The 20,649-nt window shown below is 41.7% G+C and overlaps 1 protein-coding gene across 2 annotated transcripts in view; it reads left to right on the top strand.

Moving 5' to 3' along the window:
• The window catches only part of USP24 (ubiquitin specific peptidase 24), a 164,769-nt gene that overhangs the window by 79,623 nt on the left and 64,497 nt on the right, over positions 1 to 20,649 (top strand). For both annotated transcript variants that reach the window (XM_047788957.1, XM_047788958.1), the window contains exons 25-38: positions 1,805 to 1,871; positions 2,000 to 2,110; positions 2,720 to 2,818; positions 2,917 to 3,090; positions 4,726 to 4,811; positions 4,955 to 5,048; positions 6,341 to 6,496; positions 10,240 to 10,337; positions 13,446 to 13,541; positions 13,659 to 13,887; positions 14,593 to 14,752; positions 15,736 to 15,891; positions 18,086 to 18,156; positions 19,925 to 20,085. In XM_047788957.1, the coding sequence (XP_047644913.1) occupies positions 1,805 to 1,871; positions 2,000 to 2,110; positions 2,720 to 2,818; positions 2,917 to 3,090; positions 4,726 to 4,811; positions 4,955 to 5,048; positions 6,341 to 6,496; positions 10,240 to 10,337; positions 13,446 to 13,541; positions 13,659 to 13,887; positions 14,593 to 14,752; positions 15,736 to 15,891; positions 18,086 to 18,156; positions 19,925 to 20,085 (1,758 nt within the window). The remainder of the gene's footprint in view (positions 1 to 1,804; positions 1,872 to 1,999; positions 2,111 to 2,719; positions 2,819 to 2,916; positions 3,091 to 4,725; positions 4,812 to 4,954; positions 5,049 to 6,340; positions 6,497 to 10,239; positions 10,338 to 13,445; positions 13,542 to 13,658; positions 13,888 to 14,592; positions 14,753 to 15,735; positions 15,892 to 18,085; positions 18,157 to 19,924; positions 20,086 to 20,649) is intronic.

Genomic DNA, 20,649 nt, shown 5'->3' on the forward strand with positions numbered 1-20,649 from the left:
TGCACTGGCTTGGATTGTTGCTGCTGTGGCATAGGTTTGATCCCTACAGCCTAGGAACTTCCACATGCTGTAGGTGTGGCAAAAAAAAAAAAAAAAATTATTTATTTAAAGAAGTATGTTTTTCTTTGCCTTTTAAAATGCTTTTTATCCTGAATCATTTCATATTTGATTATTATAGAACAAACCACATGATAATTTGGGGGGGGGGTTGTTTTGCTTTTTAGGGCTGCAGCCATGGCATATGGAGGTTCCCAGGCTAGGGGTTAAATTGAAGGTACAGCTGCCGGCTTACACCACAGCCACAGCAACTCGGGATCTGAGCCACATCTGTGACCTACACCACAGCTCAAGGCAATGCCAGATCCTTAACCCACTCAGCAAAGCCGAGGATGGAACCTGGAACCTCATGGTTCCTAGTCAATTCGTTTGTGCTGTGCCCTGACGGGAACTCCCACATGATAGTTGTTAAATTTTCTCTTTATAAACTCTAAACAGAGTCACTAAGAATATTGCCTTGTAACCAGTTCATTGTAGTTATCTCATTCATCAGTCTTAAAAGAACTTTTCAGTGACAGTAATTGCTCCAGCTTAAGAGAGGAGGCGTTATTCTCTCATTTGTACAGTGTTTGGCAGTGCTATTTGTGATTTAACTCATAACTCAAGGCATAATTAAAACAGTTCTCTCAATAATTCGCTTCTCATAGCACTCAAGTATTTCCTGAAGACTTTGCCTCTGAATATCTGAATATTCTAGTTCCTGCCCATTCTAGTTCTGAAAGAATTCAGAACTGTTAAGTGTTTAACCAACTCTTTTTAAAGTGAAATTTCCAATACTGCTAATCAGCATACCAGACTTGTTCGACAACCTGAAAGCTTTCTAGATTTGAAATAGGCCTATATGAAATCTTAGATGCTCTGGAATAGTGGATGTTTAAATTAAAGGCACTTGGATTTCCATCTGTCAGTGTTCATACAGGGAGTGTTCAGTAACGTGTGAAGCTGGGGCTGTGTTAAGTTGCTGAAAGTTGAAGTCCTTTTATTTCAGATGATAAGTAAGTGTCCTTAAGTCTGACCAAGAGAGCCCTCAGGTCTCATTTTCAAAGTCTCTTAAAGCTCCATACTTCCTTACTGTGTGTTTTCTATTCCAGAGATAGTTACGGCTCTTGATGTGTATTGATTTCTTAAGTACTTTGAAAACCCTCGGGATAACAAGTTCTTACATTGTTTGTTCTACCTCTACAGAGTATTCACTTAAACCAGATGAACAAGTTTTTGGTCCTTCTCTTCTGCCTCATTCTTAGGCAAATTAAAACAAACAGCCATTCTTATTTGTGGCATACCAAATGATTTGCATTTGTCTTCTAAATTTCAGGATGTTCAGAATTTTGTCAGATCCTGTGTGTCTACGGAATTATGTGGCATATTTTAGTCATAAGATTCTGAGATTCAAACTCACTGATTGTTCCTTCTTGGTTGGTTGATAGACACATAAGCCTGGAGACCTAGGTCCTCTGTTTATGAAACAACTGTTTAAAAAAAGAAAAAGAAGAAGAAAGAAAAAGGGAAGAAAACCTAGGGAGGGCTAGGTTTCTCCCCTCTTCTTCCATCTGTGTGACAGCTGTCACCGGCTTGAGGTACCTCCCCCTTGTCTGAAGAGAAGTTTAGTATTTGCAAATTTTAGTCTTTGACCAGGAAGGGCTAACTGTGATTGTGGTTTTGTGAAACAGACTGAAATTGTGCTCAAGTCAGCCATTCATTTCAAGTATGTTGAAAAAAAAGTGTTGTCTTTTTTTTTCATCCATAGATCCACTAAACTTGTAATAATTGAAAGATTGCTGCTTCTGGCAGAACGCTATGTGATCACTATAGAGGTAAGCATCTCCTTTTTAAAGCAGCTTGTCATCCTGTAGCTGGTCTCAATGTGTCAGGAGTGTATTTTTGAGGTGTTTATTGGTGATGCTGTGCGTCTTACTTGTTTAACTTGCTGTTCTTTTTCAAGGATTTTTACACTGTTCCACGAACTATTCTACCTCATGGGGCCTCATTTCATGGACATCTTTTAACTCTTAATGTTACTTATGAGTCTACCAAAGATACCTTCACTGTAGAGGTGGGTTTACAATAAGCTCTGGAGCCATTTCCATATTGTCTTGTTATTTTCATAAGGACACTGTGGATTGAGACAGCTGCATGAATGACTATTCTAAAAGCTCTTTGGTAAACAAATTCAGAATAAAGGCCTGAAGTGAAAGGTAAATGACTTATTTTAGATCGGGATGGACAGGGAAGGTCTTTGAGGTGGTCACATTTGATTAGGGACCTGAATGAAGGGACAGAGTAAGCCATTTCTTAGGAAGAGGGTTCCAAGCCAAAGAAGCAGCAGGTACAAAGATCCTGAGGTGGGGGGAGGTTTGACTTGTTCAGAGATAGGGAAGGTGGTGGGCATGGCTAGCATACAGTGAGAGGTAGAAGACACTGCAGTGGAAGGGGGACGTAAGGTTTTATTCCATGCGTGATGGGGAAGGAATGGAGTATGGAACAGGACGTATAATCACAGCGGAGGAACTTCTCACAAGGGCGGGGATGCTTGTCTTTGGATTCTCTGCTGTGTTCCCAGGCTTCTCCAACAGTGCCCAGTACCTAGTAGATGTTCACTTGTAGTTGTTTAGATGAATAAGTAAGCGAATTCCTGACAGTAGTGTTTAATTTCATTTTACAGGCTCACAGTAATGAAACCATAGGGAGTGTCCGGTGGAAGATAGCCAAGCAGTTGTGCTCTCCAGTGGATAGTATACAGATATTTACAAATGATAGTCTGGTGGGTGTGAATTAGCATTTTGTGGCATTTTTGTCTACTGGCAGTATATTCCTCTTCCTTTCCCTCTCAATAATTAAGAAACCACTTTTTTTTGGCAGCTGACAGTGAATAAAGATCAAAAGCTACTCCACCAACTGGGCTTTTCTGATGAACAAATCCTCACGGTAAAGACCTCAGGCAGTGGGACCCCATCTGGGAGCTCTGCAGATTCCTCAACCAGCTCCAGCAGCAGCAGCAGCGGGGTATTTAGTTCATCGTATGCCATGGAGCAGGTATTGAGTCATACAGTTCACTTCAAAACAAGAACGTAGCAATCCGAGTCGTGCCTTCAGCTCCTATAGCTTTGGCTGATTATATCCTTTTTTCTCAGACACGTCCTGAGTCTTGAGAACTATATCACTGAGAAATGCTGGGATTCAGTTGGCAGAAGAAGCTATGTCATCTCTCATTCTTCTGAACCACAGAATCTCTGAAGATTCTGGCCACCCCTTGCTGCTCCTCTCATACCTCTCTCTTCATTGATGCGTTGATCTTCCCCTACCGGGTCATTCTTATTAGCATTCACACGTGCTGTGCTATTTCTACTGTTTTTTAAAAATTCTTTTTTCGGAGTTGTCATTGTGGATCAACAGTAACAACCCGGCTAATATCCATGAGGATGTGGGTTCGATCCCTGGCCCCACTCAGCAGATTAAGGATCCAGTGTTTCTGTGAGCTGTGGGTAGGTCACAGGTGGCTGTGGCTGTGGCATAGGCCAGCTCTGATTCGACCCCTAGCCTAGGAACTTCTGTATGCTGTGGCCTTAACCCAAGGCCAAGGATGGAACCTGCAACCTCTTGGTTCCTACTCAGATTCGTTAACCACTGCGCCACGACGGCAACTCCATCTTGGGTCTGGAAAAGAGGCCCTTTGCAGGGTAACCTGTCATGTCCACCTCTCAGTCCTCATCCTCGTGACATTTCAGCAGGTTGATGCATGTGATTGCTTCCCCTTGAAATACTTTCTCCATTTGACTTTCAGCTCTTGCCTGGCTTTCTTCTCCCTCCGGCTCTTCCTCTTTGGTCTCCCCTGCTGCTTCCTCTTCCTCTCCTTGATCTGTATACAGAGACTTCCCTGCCTCGGTCCTTTGGCCTCTGCTCTGTCTGCATCCATTCCCTTAGGAATCTCGTCCAGTTTCAAAACTTCATATATAGTATGTACATTGATAACTCCCTAGTTTTTATCTTTAGCTCAAAGTCTAGAGACATGGAACCAACTACTTACTCAGCATCTCCTCTTAAATGTATAATAGGCACCTCAGTCCTAATAACATCCAGAACGGACATCTCCTTTCCCACCACCTGACCCCTACCCCAAACCTCTTCATCCCACAGTCTTGCCCTGTTTCAGATAATGGCGTCTCCATTCTTCTAGTTGCTCATGCCAGAATCCTTGGGTCCCTTCTTTCTCTCATACCCATATCCATCAGCAGAGTCTTGACTCTACCTTTAGAATACATTTAGAATTTAGCTACTTTTCTCAGCTTCCACACCAGTCCAGAGACCCATCATCCATCACTTGGAGAGTTTCAGGAGTTTTCTAACTGGTCTCAGGGCTTCTGCTCTTATATCCCTTTAGTCTCTTCTCTCTATAGCACCCAGCAGCCCTTGATATTTTAAAACAGAAGTCAGATTGTGCTGCTTCTCAGCTGCACCACTCCGGCAGCTCCCATCTCAGAGTAAGAGCCAGATTCTTTCCTGGGACCTACAGGCCTAGTCGGTGAGCCCCTCTGAGATCGCCAGTCCAGTGAGCAGCAGCTTTGTAGTGGCCAGTCTCTAAGAACTAGTCATTTCATTGTTTGTGCCTTTGATTAGAAAAGGAGAAAATTCTTTTGTACATTTGTATGTATGTTTTGCTCTCTCCCTCAGGAGAAGTCTCTCCCTGGTGTTGTGATGGCACTTGTGTGTAATGTATTTGACATGCTTTACCAGCTGGCCAATCTGGAGGAGCCAAGGTAAACATCAGTACTTATGAAGTTCGAAAGAGAGAAAATTATTAAAATTAGGGAACCAAGTGAATTTTCACATCCCATACTAAATGACTTTGTTTCTGAAACTGTAGCTTATGTGAAAAAATTTTGTCTTTGAAAAATTTCAGAATAACTCTACGAGTACGAAAGCTTCTGCTCTTGATACCCACTGATCCAGCCATTCAGGAAGCCCTTGATCAACTTGATTCTTTAGGAAGAAAGGTATGAGTATCTTGGATAGTTAATTAATAGGTACGGAGATTTTATATCATAACTCAGTGAAAATCCAACATGATAGGACATCAAGGTCATACGACATCAACTTTCCCATGACAGTTTTTTTCGCTAGGAAAAGTATCTTTGTTGTAAATGGAAATCAGAACTTCCTGGAGCTTCCGTGGTGGCCCAGCGGAAATGAATGTGACTGGGAACCACGAGGTTGAGGGCTGGATCCCTGGCCTCACTCAGTGGAGTAAGGATCCGGTGTTGCCATGAGTTGCAGTGTAGGTCACAGACTCGGCTCGGATCTGGCATTGCTGTGTCTGTGGTGTAGGCCAGCAAGCAGTAGCTCCGATTCGACCCCTAGCCTGGGAACCTCCATATGCCATGGATGCAGCCCTAAAAAGCAAAAAAAAAAAAAAAGAACTTCCCATTGGCTTTTAAATTATCTTTAGTCAAAATGACGTCAAGTTTTAGAAACAGAAGAGCCTTTAATAGCATCTATTTCCACGTCCTTCATGTTTATATTGGAAACCAAGGCTCAGAGTGATGAAGTGCCTTGTCTAGGGTCAGACTCTAGCTCTGATTCAACTGAAATGTTTTTCGTCTATCATGAATATGATTGTTGCATATATTTAAGTTACTTACATAAATGAGTTATTATTTAGTTGTTTTCACAGTTGACTTTTAAAGTTCATTTTGTTTCATTTTTAGAATCTTCTTCCTTCAGAATTTTATTTATATGATGAAATTGTATTTTATCTATAATATTGTTTTATTGTGTTCTCAGAATTCATTTAAAACAGTTGTTAGAGCTAAGTTATGAATTTTATATTTTGGTGATTATAGTTTATTTAGATCAGATCATAATCTTATATACAGCTTATATATTAATATGAAGGAGATGAGAACTAATGTAATAATAAAACATATTGCTGGTACTAACTCAAAAAATTCTCACAACTACTACTCTACAATCTTAGAATATAATTATCAGTCTTAGCAGTAATAGGAATTTTAAAAACAGAAAAACAGACCTCGCTAGTGTTGCTTAGAATACAATCCCAGAAGCTTTCCTGTAGGATTGGAGGGCTGCTGAGCACTTGAAGTCTGTGTGATGGACTTCAGTGTTTTGTTAATAATTACAGAGTGATGTGGTTTTGACGTTAATTTCTAGAAAGTGTCGTTGGTTTGTGTTAGAGCAGAAAATAGTATTAGAATATGTAGTGGTATCTGTTTCTCTTTAATTTGTGCTTTTGAGACATACATTCCTTTCTTTATTCTTTTGAATTTAGAAAACATTGCTGTCTGAAACAACTTCTCAGTCTTCAAAATCTCCATCCCTCTCTTCCAAGCAACAGCATCAGCCAAGCGCCAGTTCAATTTTAGAAAGTCTGTTTCGATCTTTCGCTCCAGGAATGTCCACCTTCAGAGTGCTCTACAACTTAGAAGTAAGAAACCCAATTTCTCTTCATTTCATTTTAACAGATTCATTTTTGGTCTAAAAATTCATGGTTTCAGATACGAGAAATAAGTAAATAGGTTTCTATATTGGATTGTCTGTTAAAAAAAAATTAGTCTTAAAAAAGGTAAAAAATTGAGAGTTTCTGCTGTGGCCCAGTGGGTTAATGATCTGGCTTGTCTCTGTGGCATTGCCGGTTCGATCCCTGGCCCAGTGCTGTGTGTTAAGGACCCTGCGTTGCCACATCTGTGACATAAATTAAATCAGATTCTATCCTTGGCCCAGGAGCTTCTGTATGCCACGGGTGCAGCAGAAAAAAAAGAGAGTGAAAAATTGAATATAAATTGAAGTATTTTGTTGTTTTGGCCTTTGCAAATGCAGGATTTGTTTTTTTTCAGATTTTACCTATGTATATTTTTATACTTGCAAAATAGCATGTAAATAAATAATTAGGAAGCCTTATGTATTATAATGTGTCATTAACTTCCTCTGGAAGTTTTGCAAGTCTATATAATATCAATTACTAATCCTCAGCTTTCTTATCATTAAATGCATCCTGACTTTTCAAAAAGCTGGTGTAATCTGTTGCCATTAATGAAGCTTTATAAGGAGTTTATCAGGAGGCATATTAACATTATTATTTCAAGGGTTTTAAAAAAAAAGCTATTGAAAGAATTTGAGCAAAAGAGTGGTTCTGTTACTTTCCTTCCTGATAGTAGCTTTAAACTTGTCGATTTAGTTCAGCAAACATTTACTAATTGTGTACTGTCTACAAGTCTTTGTGGTATTTGAAGGGTCAGAGTTGAAAAAACAAATAATTGCTTCAAGATTTTATGGGTAAGACAGGGGCGTCCTAAAACTGAAGCAGTAGCAAGGCAACGTTTAGAGTGGCCGGTGGAAAAGAACCTCACTCTTGGAGGGTGAGGAGCCAGATCCTCACGCCACTTAAGTTCTGGGGGAAATAAAGCCCGGAATTATTTTGCTTTGCCCTGAGATGTTCTATCCAGTAATCTCTTAAGGAATCTAGATAAGTGCCTAAGCACCCTTAATTATCCAGTTGCTATTTATCTTCAGTGGGTTTTGAACCATATCAGAGATCACAACTGGTAAGAGGGTATATGCTTGGGCAGTTTTTTCAAGTTTTATTTCGTCTGACAGCCCAATTTGGGGTATAAAATTAAATTCATTTTAATGCTTCATTGTTTATGTGGTGGAGCTCTGATAACATTTCACATTTACCTTAAAATAATCATTCTTGTGAAAACATGTGTTGAGTTGAAAAGGAGAAAATATTTAGCAAATATTTTAAAAATAAGGTATATCCTTATCTCACCTGAGATACATGCAGTATTCTAAAATGGAAAATTACCTAGAAATTTTTGTTTATTCTAACATATAAAATTTGCATTTTGGGAGTTCCCTTCGTGGCTCAGTGGTTAACAAACCCAACTAGGATCCATGAAGATGGCGGGTTCGATCCCTGGCTTTGCTCAGTGGGTTAAGGATCTGGTGTTGCCGTAAGCTGTGGTATAGGTTGCAGACACAGCTTGGATCCCACGTTGCTGTGGCTATGGCTGTAGCTGTGGCGTGGGCTGGTGGCTACAGCTACAATTCGAGCCCTAGCCCGGGAACCTCCACATGCTGCGGGTGCAGCCCTAAATTTAAAAAAAGCAAAAAATAAAATAAAATTTGCATTTTGCAATTACTGTCAGATTTGGCCTTTGTTTTTTGAATGATTGTCTCAAAAAGTTAAGGTATAAATCTTAACACCCACATTTGAGAGCACCCAGAGAATCTGAATGGTCTAGCTTGTCATCAGCTACCTAGATTGTACTATCTTGGAGCCAAAAGTCTATATACTGAAACACTTCCAGTATAATTTTAGCCTTTCTGATTAACTGGGAATTCGTCTGAGAGGTTGTCTTTTGCTTTACATAAAAAAATGTAGGAGTTCCTGTCGTGGCGCAGTGGTTAACGAATCCGACTAGGAACCATGAGGTTGCGGGTTCGGTCCCTGCCCTTGCTCAGTGGGTTAAGGATCCGGCGTTGCCGTGAGCTGTGGTGTAGGTTGCAGACGAGGCTCGGATCCCGCGTTGCTGTGGCTCTGGCGTAGGCCGGTGGCTACAGCTCCGATTCAACCCCTAGCCTGGGAACCTCCATATGCCGCGGGAGCGGCCCAAGAAATAGCAACAACAACAACAAAAGACAAAAAGACAAAAAACAAACAAACAAACAAACAAAACAAAACAAAACAAAACAAAAATGTAGAAAACCTAATACTCCCAAAGCACTTATTTTTACTGTTATCTGAAAGGTTAATGTCCTTGCATTTTGATCTTTAACTTAGGTTGCCTACTAGGAAACTTCAAAGTGGGTATCCCAAGTGCCCCTTCCTTTGGAGAAACCTTCCATCTGCACTGAATTGTTGTCCATTTAGCATAGGGAATTTGTGCATGTGGCTCTGGACTCTAGGAAGGATTAAAATAACAGAGGGTTCCTGTTCTCCCGTGTGATGCCCAGGATCCAGGGCTCATGAGCCTGTTTCCCAAAGAACCACTTAGGAAGAAAGCATCTTAAAAAAAAATACTACATTAAAAAATCTAATCTTTTAAAATTCATCAGTTTGTAGAAGTAGATTTTTTTTTTAATAGAAAAGAATCTTGAATTAAATCTAAGGGAATTAAAACCTTAGGGAGGAATTCCCGTCATGGCGCAGTGGTTAACAAATCCGACTTGGAACCATGAGGTTGCGGGTTCGGTCCCTGCCCTTGCTCAGTGGGTTAACGATCCGATGTTGCCATGAGCTGTGGTGTAGGTCGCAGACATGGCTTGGATCCTGCGTTGGTGTGGCTCTGGCATAGGCTGGCGTCTACAGCTCTAATTAGACCCCTAGCCTAGGAACCTCCATATGCCTTGGGAGCGGCCCAAGAAATGACAAAAAGACAAAAAAAAACACAAAAAAACCCTGGGGGAAACTGAGGTGGTGAGCTTTATAAAAAATTTTAAAATCATAACTAAGTAAGCAATTGTTTTCTAGGCACTGTTTTGCAGTGCTTGTCCTAAGCACCTTAAGCATCTGTTACTTACTAGGTAAGTATTGCAGTATCGTAGCAGGTATATGGACTTGAGAGTGAGACACATCTGGATTTGAATTCTAACTATGTGACCTTGGGTGGGAGGTCACTTAACCTCTCAGGTCTCAGTCCTTACTTACAGAGTAAAATATTTGTACCATGCATAGTGAAATGAAGAGATAATGCATGTCAACACCTCATCTTATGCCTAGGACCTTGTAGATGGGTGCTTAGTAAATAGGAGTTAGAACATCATCTGGGAACTCATCTAGCATTTATAATAAATGGCCCGTTTTATGAAAACCTTAGTATATACTTTTTCTAAAAATGTATCAGCATAGCACATGTTACCTGCTCTTATCTAAGCCTGGGAACCTGGAATATTCACATTTGTTCTTCATGAAAAGAAGAGCACACCAGTACTTTTAAAAACAGATTTTTTTTTTTCCTGCTAATTAAGTAGTCCTTGGAAAACATGGTTATTTTATTCATGAAACATCAGCCTCCTTATACCACTGGGGGTGGGGGGTGAACAGAAAAAAACAAAACAACATTTAAAGAGATTCTGACTCAAGTTGTCTGATTGCTTTACTTAGTATAAAGGAGTAATTTCTGCTGGAAATGTTCAGATGATTAATTGTGCTTATCTTTTTCCAAGGTTCTAAGCTCCAAACTCATGCCAACAGCTGATGATGACATGGCAAGAAATTGTGCAAAATCCTTCTGTGAGAATTTCCTCAAAGCGGGAGGTTTGAGGTTAGAGTTTGGATATGTTATATGAATTGGAAAAAATGAATCTAGTTATTTTAGTTAATTTCCCCTGCCGAGTCTCGCTTATTCCTACAAGGTGTTATGCTAAGCATTATGAGACTCGTAACAAGAAGGCCTGATGTTTCAGTCTTTGGAATATTTTAAGTCATTTTATGAGTTTTGATTATTTGAGGAATGGGCAGACCTATGTTCCTTCCCCTCAGGAGTGGGGGAAATTCTTGAGAAGAGTAGAGCAGAGGAGCCTATACTGTTTCTGTTCGTTCTCACATCAGTTTGAGATAAGGTGGATGATTCCCAGTCATCCGTGTTGTGCGAGGCCTTAGTGCTGGGGCTGCAAAGATAAATCAGGTATTACCCCTGTCCCTGAGAGGCTCATAGTTTAACAAAGAATAGCAATTTTTCTAAGTATCAAAACAGAGGCCAATAAAAGGTGCTTTATAGGGAGGGTGAGGGACAGGGGAGAGGGATAGGGAAGAAACAGTGGTTTAAATGATTAGATTTGCTAGATAATAAGATGAGGAAATGCTTCCCAGAAAGTGACGTTTGAGCTGGGCTTTGAGAAATGCAGCCCTTCCTCGGGTGAATGGGGGGGAAGGGCACTCAAACCGCAGGTGGGTAGGGAAGAGTGGCAGCACAAAAGCGCATAGGCTGTCTTGGGATCTACTGTTACCTGGTGATAAGTGTGTGAAGAGGGGCCACGTTGAATTTCAACACTTAGCTTGTAGACCATGGAAAAACAGGAGGTATCTAAGCCAGGAGTCACCCGAGCGGTTGCTCTGGCTGTAGTGGAGAAGATGAATAGAAGCGGGAGAGACCAGAGCAGAGAGAACCCTTAAGAGCTATGACAGTGTTCCAGAGAAGAGACGACAGGTTCTAAGTTTGGGACAGTGGTAGAAGGGCATTTATAAGGTGACATAGGCTCGTTGTTATGACTGCATGTAGAGCAGGACCATTTATAACATGGCCCTGTGATTACTAGCTTGGTAGACTGAGCGAATGGTGACTCTTTAGTCCATCTGGGAAATAAAGACAGAACGAGATGAAGGGAGCTGCGAAAGTCAAGAGGAATGAATTTGCCTGCATATGAGGTCCCTGCGAGTCATGTGAAGTGATTGTTTGGACTTGATGCTCTCGAAAGAAGTGGAGAATGGCGCCAGGGGTTTGGGGAGGCATCGGTGTGTAAGTAAAGCCTCAGGCATGAGCAGGGGGCCAGGTGCTGAGTGACAAGAGTAAGGATGGGAAGTAGAACCAGTAAGTAGAAATCTCAGCTTTCTGATGAGAGAGGAGAAGGGGGTGACAGGAGTTTGAATTATAGAAAGGGAAAGGTTTGCTTTTCTGACTTGATTTTAACTTGTAAAAGCCTGGGTTCTCATTGTAAGCTGACGAAAAGGGGCCAGTGAAAAGGAAAAGCGTGAAAGTGAAAGAAAAGGAGTTCATCCGCCAATGGGGTTGAGTTCTGCAGTTGGAAGGAGATTTGCTCTAGAAGGAGGTAGGCGTGCCCTTTCCTCTGAGGAAGGAAGGAATGAAGACCCACCTGAAGCTTGAGCGGAGGGTCATTGAGGGAATTCCCGTTTGGAGGCCTTCAGGGGAAGGGAAGATGGGTGAGACCTTGAGGAGATAAAGGGAATGAGACGCGGAGGAATGGAACTAGAAGGTAAAAACACATTTCAGATTGCTCAGCCAGCTATGCTAATAAAGGCATTTTTGATTTCTGCCTTATTGTCTAATGTTGGTTAACGTATGTGCCAGGCATTGCTCTAACCACTGGGATAAAGCAGTGAACAGATGCCCCAAAAATCCATGTCCTCCTGAAGCTTACAGACTAGAGGGGAAGACAGAACAATAAACAGAGAAGTAAAAATGTATGTCAGGTGGTGAGAAGCACTCTTGAGAAAAGTAAGACAAGGAATAGGGGGTGGAGAGGGTTTGATACGTGGTAGCATGATTGGGGAAATCTTCATCAATGGGGTGACGTTTTACAAAGATCTGAAGGAGGTGAGGAAGCAAGATCTGGAGGTGTGGGGAGGGAAGCTGTCCAGAGGAGCAGCCAGGTGAGCGTCGGTGGTGTGTGGTGGGCATAGCTGCCTTCCAGGGGAGCAGCCAGTGTGAGCCCCTGTGTGGGAAGGACCTGGTGCCTGAGGAGCCCAGCAGGGGCCAATGTGGTTGGGGCCAAATGAGGTAGGCAGGGTGGGGCGCATGTAGTTACAGAGATACCAGAGGTCGGGCTCTGCAGGGTCTTGTTGGCTACTGTGAAGACTCCCATTTTTCTCCATAGGAAGGAGGAATCTGTGGGAGGATTTTGTGCAAAGGAGGAATTCCATAGTCTGACCTCCATTTCTAAAGGATTGCTCTGGTTGATCTTTTGAGAATAGATTGTGGAGGTGAAGCATCAAGAGTGGAAGCAGGAAGAACAGTTGGGAAGCTTTCTCAGTAATACAGATTGTGATAGATTTAAAAAAGAAGCTTGGGAGTTCCCGTCGTGGCTCAGTGGTTAACAAATCCGACTAGGAACTATGAGGTTTCGGGTTCAGTCCATGGCCTTGCTCAGTGGGTTAAGGATCCAGCGTTGCCGTGAGCTGTGGTGTAGGTGCAGACGTGGCTCAGATCCCGCGTTGCTGTGGCTCTGGTGTAGGCTGGCAGCTACAGCTCCGATTCGACCCCTAGCCTGGGAACCTCCATATGCCATGGGAACAGCCCTAGAAAAGGCAAAAAGACAAAAAAAAATAAAATAAAAAAATAAAAAGAAGGTTTATAAAATACCCCATTTCTGGATAGTTTTTTGAATGGACCATCTACTAGTACCAAGATAGCAGTTGACTAGTGAACTGAAACTGCTTAGAACTATCCAAACACTGTGTTGGTTACCTTTTTGTCTAAGCTAAGAGTCTAATTCTAAATGGACCATTTAGTGTCATACGTACCAGAAGAAATCATTGTGATAGAAATATATCTGACCCATTTATATGTAAGGATCTTATAGGAATTTTAAGTAACTGGTAACATGCATAAGCAATTAAATAATTTACAGAAAATTTCCTATAAAAGAAATAGAAGTGTTTAATATCCTGCCTTTTCTTCTTCTTTTCTTTGAAGTTTGGTTGTAAATGTCATGCAGAGGGATTCCATCCCATCAGAAGTAGACTATGAAACAAGGCAAGGTGTTTATTCCATCTGTCTGCAGCTCGCAAGGTATGTAAAATTTCGTCAGTCTCAGAAGGCAATGCTTGACTTTTTCTTCCAGATCCCATCATTTTAAATAGTGTGAAATGACCTAGCCTAAGCCTAGCTTTATTACTTTGTTTTAAGATTTTTACTTGTGGGACAAACGTTGCCGACATTATTAGATGAAGATCTTGCCAAAGACGGCATAGAAGCACTTTCTTCCCGCCCATTCCGAAATGTCAGCCGGCAGACAAGCAGGCAGATGTCCTTGTGTGGTACCCCAGAGAAGTCATCCTACCGACAGCTGTCAGTGTCTGACAGGTCTTCCATCAGGGTTGAGGAAATCATCCCTGCCGCACGGGTCGCAATACAAGTAAGTCATCTATGGACTCGAGACATAGGAAGTGCCTCTTTGGAAGGCACCATTTGGGGGGGGGGGGAGCTGTGCGGGCGTGAAAATGACTGATGTGAATATCGCCTTCAAGGAGTTTATGGTGAGTAAGAAAGAGATCGATGATGCAGAAGTAACTGCAATTTGGGTAGAAAATATCAAGTGTTAGAATTTCAGAGACAAAACATTCTGCAGTCTTTGAGAGGAAGTGGAGTGATTATCTTCACGTGAGTCCATCGTGGATGCGTTTATGTAGGAGGTGGAATTTGAGCTGGGCCTTTAGGAATAGAGATTCGATATAGAGATTAGTATGGAGAGTGGGAGAGAGGAGAGTTGTTCAGGCAGAAGGGAGGCTGTGAGCCGTAGACAGAACCAAAGCCTGTGTGGGAGGTCGCACAGGCCAGCGTGCGGCATGTGGAAGAGGGAAAATGGTAAAAACAAAACTGGTGATGGGTAAGTTTTTTTTTTTGTTGTTGTTGTTGTTTTGGTCTTTTTGGTAATTTAAAGCCAGAGCATGGAGCTCGGAGTCTGTATGACAAGTAGCAGAGGGATAATGAAAGTCTGAACTTGAAGCATGATCGTGGAGGGAAACAAGTCTCACTAAACTAAGACCAGGGGGAGGTTATAGTCAGTGGAATGTGTTCAGGTACTACCTTTTCTCATAACACTCTTTCCATACTTCCTTAGACAATGGAAGTCAGTGATTTCACGTCGACCGTGGCTTGTTTCATGAGATTATCATGGGCTGCAGCTGCTGGACGGCTTGATCTCGTTGGGAGTAGCCAGCCAATTAAAGAAAGTAATTCTCTATTTCCTGCTGGAATTCGAAACAGACTCAGCAGCTCAGGTACTGATAAAAAAGGATAAAGTAATTAGAACATTTATAAGAAATAGCTCTGAGAATCATGGTATTAGTTGTTCAGAGTCACAAAAAGGAGAAAGCCTTTTCTTTGCTTTTGAGCGTGCATAAAAACTCATGAAGCAAAACACAGGATTTGCACATCATACTTCATCTAAGAGAAAAAAGCACTTATAAACGCAGAGTAAGTAGAGAAACCAAGCATGCTCTTGCTGAGCATGAAAGTGTCATGAGGCCAATAATTATGACTGTAATAAAAATTCATGTAGAAGTTGTACCTGGAAAAGGCATTTTCTTGGTTTGGCCTGTTATTTTCTTTGCTTTTTAGGGCCTCATGAGTGGCATATGAAAGTTCCCAGCTTAGGGGCTGAATCAGAGCTGCAGCTACTGGCCTGTGCCACAGCCACAGCAACGCAGGGTCAGAGCCTCACCTGTGACCCACACCACAGCTCATGGCATGCCAGATCCTTGACCCACTGAGCGAGGCCAGAGCTTGAACTCGAATCCTCATGGATGCTGGTCGGGTTCCACGGTGGCCTGTTATTTTCTAATAGGCCTTTATGAATGGCTTTATTTCTCAGGTTCATTTAGTTTCCCTGCTCAATCTATGTGTGTGTATATACCTCAGTAATAAACAAGTTTTTAAAGGATGCTGTGTATATATAATAGAGTGCAGAAATGTTAAATGTACAGGATTTTTAGGGTTTTTAACATATGTATAACCCATCTGGATCAAGATAAGGAAAATTGCTGATATTCCAGAATATTACTGCCTCCAGAATTGCACTCTTCCTTCTTCTATCACCTGAAACTAGTTTTGCCTCATAAACACATTTTTGAGTGCAAAGCAATGGAGGTCAAATAAAGTGATTAGGTCTAGCTTATTTCTTAGACCCAAGCTTCTTGCACTCTTTACTTTCCCTGGAGGATTACAGAAGAGCCACAGTAACCTTCTGCCTGCTTGTTTCCAGGAAGCAATTGCAGCTCTGGAAGTGAAGGCGATCCAGTAGCCCTGCACGCAGGCATCTGTGTGCGACAACAGTCCGTGTCCACCAAAGACTCACTGATTGCCGGAGAGGCCTTGTCTCTTCTTGTGACGTGCCTGCAGCTTCGTAGCCAGCAACTGGGTATGCAGGAGGCTTACTTGTGATTCCTTTCTTTTAGGGAAATGCTAGGTTTTTGTTGGGAATTTTTTTTATATATCGCTTCATAGATGAGGTCATATTAATAGAAATGGGCGGGGGGGAGTTGGCATGTGGAATAGGTCAGAAAAGTGCTAGATACTCAAGTTCTGCACAAGTATTTATTGAGCACCCTTCTCTATACTGCGCTCCATGGTAGATGGTACCAGAGCAGTATGTCTGCTCTCCAGGAACTTACCATCTAGTTGAGGAATTAACACAACTCAAATTTATAGGTCATAAACTACAGAAATAGAATTAATCAATTCATAAGCTGATAATGACTCATAAACTACAGAAATAGAATTAATCAATTCATAAGCTGATAATGACTCCAGTATTAAAAATTATGAAACTTAAAATTTGCCCTTTTGTCTTTATTGTTGGCTTTGGCAAACTCTGGCTATTGCTAATCACACTTTTAACATTAGGCACCCTAGGGCTCAGTCCCTCATCACATCTCTCCCCGTCTACACTCATTCTGCCACGTTCTCAGCCCAAAATTCTCCCTGTATGCTGATGACACCTAAATTTGGCTCTGAGCCTGAACCACTCCCCTCCTGTCTCCACTTAGACGTCAGATAGACTTCCCAAACCTAACATGTCCACAACTGAACTACTGGCCCGGCCCATACTGCCCAAGGTAATTGCCATCAGTTAATAGCAATTTCATTCTTTCAGTTGCTCTGGCCAAAAACCTTCGAGTCATTCTTGATTCCTTTTTTTCACACCCTACTTCTAATCTGTCAGCACTGCCTTCTTCACACTATGCCTAGATTCCACCCCTTAGACTTCCTTCGCTGTTAATTACCCTCTGATCCACCGTCTCTTGGATGACAGCAGTAGCGCCCTAACTAATCTCCCTGCTTCTACCCTTGCAGTTTACTCTCCACACAGTAACCAGAGTGGACCTTCTAAAATGTAAGTCAGATTGTATCACTCCTCCGTTGAAAACCCTGCAGTGGCCTCTCAGTTCACACTGAGTGAAAGCCAGATTTCTGTTACGGCCTTGGACACCTGAGACAGTCCACCCCTGTGATACCTCTGTGCCTTCACCTTCTCCGCCCTCCGCTCCCCCTCACTCACTGCTTCAGCCACCCTGGCTTCCTGGCTGCTCCCCAAGATGACACTGCAGGCACATTCCTGCCTCAGGGCCCTTGCACTGGCTGTTCCCACTTCCCGGTATGTTCTTCCTCCTCCTTTTTTAAAGGACTCACAACCTTCCCCTCACCCAACATCACCTAAACCCCTTACTTAATTTTTTTCTATATCATTCATCACTTTACAGCATATAGTACAGTTTATCTGCATAGCACGTTTATTATCAGGATCCCCTCCCCAACTAGATGGTAAGCTTCCTAAGAACGGAGACTCTTGTCTCTTTTGTTCCCTACTGAATCCTTAGCACCCAAATACTGCAAGATGTGTAGTAGGCCCTCAATAAATACTTATTCAGAGATGAAATCATAACAGCTCTACTTTAAAATTTTACCAACCCATGAGAGCACTCTTCTGCACTATTATTACTGATTCAGACTGCCTGATACATAGAATTGGTGATCATTATGTTTTTAGTATAACATCCAACCTCATCGTGTAAGATATCAAGCTAAACATCCAGAAAAAGTTAAAAATAAAATAATACCAAAAATGATTTACTTTTTTAAAGGCTTATGAATGAGAAGTGTAAGTCATTATGAAATGCTTTTGAGCATATGCCATCCTCTCAGTTCGATTTTCCTACAGTTGTTTTGATTATAAAGATATTTTCAAATCAAGATGAAAAAATAACTTCAGGCTTTTAAAAATCACTTGTAAGCTTGTTGTAAGGTACATTTTATAGTTCATATTTTATAGCTCAAGGCAAGACGTGTTTATTCTGTAACTGGTATGAACAAGGCGTTGTGCAAAAACGTGAGGGTACAAAGATGACCAGACGTGGCCCTGCTCCTAAACACCTTAGGCATGAGACATGGGGGCAGGTGTAGAAGGTACTAAATTTGGTTCTGTGTAAAAGAAGAGTTGATGTCTACGATAGTTAAGCTTAAGAAATTATTCACAATTTCTGAAATTTTGAAAAAATGTATTTCCTAACTTAGTTTCCTCCCCTGTTCCCAATTCTCCTTATTCTTATCATTAGCATCTTTCTATAACTTGCCCTGTGTTGCTGATTTTATCATTGATATTCTGCTTGGATCACCAAGTGCTGAGGTAAGGATTTTTTCTTTATAAAAAACCCTTTGGTCCTACTCTGTCTTCTGGGCTCTCTGGCTACCTGTGACATTGTGGGGAGTACAGAAGGGACAGCATTTAGTTCTCTCTGGAAACCGCACAAAGGGGCTGCAGACCCCTCAGAAAGCAAAGTGACCATTTCAACTGTCACCCTCCTTTCTGCTCCGTATTTCCCTGAAAGTTAAGAGACTAGTGCTGTGATTAACTTGTATTTGCTTGTAACAAACAGAATTTACAGCTGGTATTCAACATCCACAGCTGACAAAGACAGCTAGCATTAAGCATCAATATGTTGGTCAAAATCAAGAAAGACCGTGAACTTTAATTAGATTTTTTTTGTCCATGCCTATGGCATATGAAATTTCCAGGGCCAGGAATAAAACTTGTGCCACAGCAGTGACCTGAGCCACAGCAGTGACAGCACTGGATCCTTAACCCACTGAGCCATCAGGGAACTCCTCGTTAGATTTTATAATTCTGATTTTCTTACTTGACCTTGAAAATTAACTTTGAGACACTTCAAGAAGAGCTTTCTCTTATTTTCATTTGCATTAAATTATAAATCTATTGATGAGACTAGAATATAGTACTAGAATAATTTGGGAAATCAGTTCCTAGACCACACTTGTTTTTAGTTAACCCTAGTTTACTCAGTGTAAACTTTGGCATTAATGATTGAAATCCTTAAACCCTTATAGCATCCTTCAGAGCGTGAACTTTGGAGGAAAATCATTTTTTTAAGCAGTCTCTCAGCATTTGTTGTACATACATCCTTTGCCACTAAAAATTTAATTTCATAAGAGAAAGCTAAACTAGAGCATAAGCAGATTAATTGTGGTTTTTTGTAGTGTTTTAAAAATATTTTAAATTTAGGAGTTCCTGTTGTGGTGCAGTGGTTAACGAATCTGACTAGGAACCATGAGGTTGCGGGTTCGCTCCCTGGCCTTGCTTAGTGGGTTAAGGATCTGGCATTGCCGTGAGCTGTGGCGTAGGTTGCAGATGTGGCTCGGATCCTGCATTGGTGTGGCTCTGGTGTAGGCCGGTAGCTACAGCTCCAATTAGACCCCTAGCCTGGGAACCTCCATATACCGCAGGAGCAGCCCAAGAAATGGCAAAAAGACAAAAAAAAAAAAAAATTTAATTTGTACTTCTTTGATAAATTAAGTAATTAATATATTTAGCTTTTTTTTTTTTTCCTATCTTTTGTCTTTTTAGGGCTGTCCCCATGGCATACGGAGTTTCCCAGGCTAGGGGTTGAATCAGAACTGTGGTTGCTGGCCTACACCACAGCAGTGTGGGATCTGAGCCGCATTTGTGACCTACACCACAGCTCATGGCAACACCGGATCCTTAACCCACTGGGGGGAGGATCAAACCCTCATCCTCATGGATATTAGTCAGGTTCATTAACCACTGAACCACTGTGGGAATGCCTATATTTAGTTATTTAATAAAATAATTTAAAACTAATATTATGTGTGTTTATTATGTGTATAATGTTTTGTATATTTTCATATATACGTATATGTATATATGTACATATAGATAGAGAGTAGAGGGTGAATGTTCAGAAATGGCTTTCTGAAAGCAGTGTGAAACTTGGGCAAAACATATTTGAACATCCATTTATCTCAGTCTACCCTATAATCTAAGTGATGCTAAACCATGAAAGCCGACTTCATTAAAGTCTCTAATCCCTGGTGTCCTTCGCTTTCCTTTAACAACAACAACAAAAATGTAATTTCAGATTCGCCGTGTTGCCTGTGATCAACTGTATACTCTTAGTCAGACAGATACTTCAGCTCATCCAGATGTGCAGAAGCCAAATCAGTTTCTCCTGGGTGTAATTCTCACAGCTCAGCTGCCTCTCTGGTCCCCAACTAGTATTATGCGAGGAGTGAATCAGAGGTACGTAATCAAGATGAAGAAGTTCACGTCACACTGAAGGAGAATACTGATTGATGTACTGTGCCCCGTCTACAGTGTGTAATAGAGACGGCAGAATTGCTCCTTTCCTCTTCCAGCATTTGCACCCTGAAAGAGGCCATTTCAGTGTTTCTCCCTAGTCAGGACAGAAGAGTTGGAAGAAACAGTACCAGGCTTTCTTCCTCTTGACCACCCCAACTCCCACCTCCATCCAACCTGGTCCACCCACCCCAGCAAGAAAGAGGACTCACCTGGAGGTTGAAAGGCTGCATGATTCAAGCCAGATCACTATGTAAAGGTCCCAGTGCTCGTATTCACTAGATGTCGCTTCTGGCCTTACACTTGTATATCGCTTTCTTAGTTCAGCCTACTTTGCAGCTCCATGTCCAGGGGTATCTTTCTAGCTTTCTTTATTGCTTTTATACTTGCCTGGACGTGGAAGAAGGCTTGCGGTCCAGGCTCATAGGATGACTTGAGTAAATCCATTCTGCTGGTCCCATCTTACCTCCTTCAGCTAGCCTACTTACAGGTCTGTCCCAGTGTAGG

This window comes from Phacochoerus africanus, chromosome 8, assembly GCF_016906955.1.
Source record: "Phacochoerus africanus isolate WHEZ1 chromosome 8, ROS_Pafr_v1, whole genome shotgun sequence".
NCBI classification, from domain to species: Eukaryota; Metazoa; Chordata; class Mammalia; order Artiodactyla; family Suidae; genus Phacochoerus; species Phacochoerus africanus.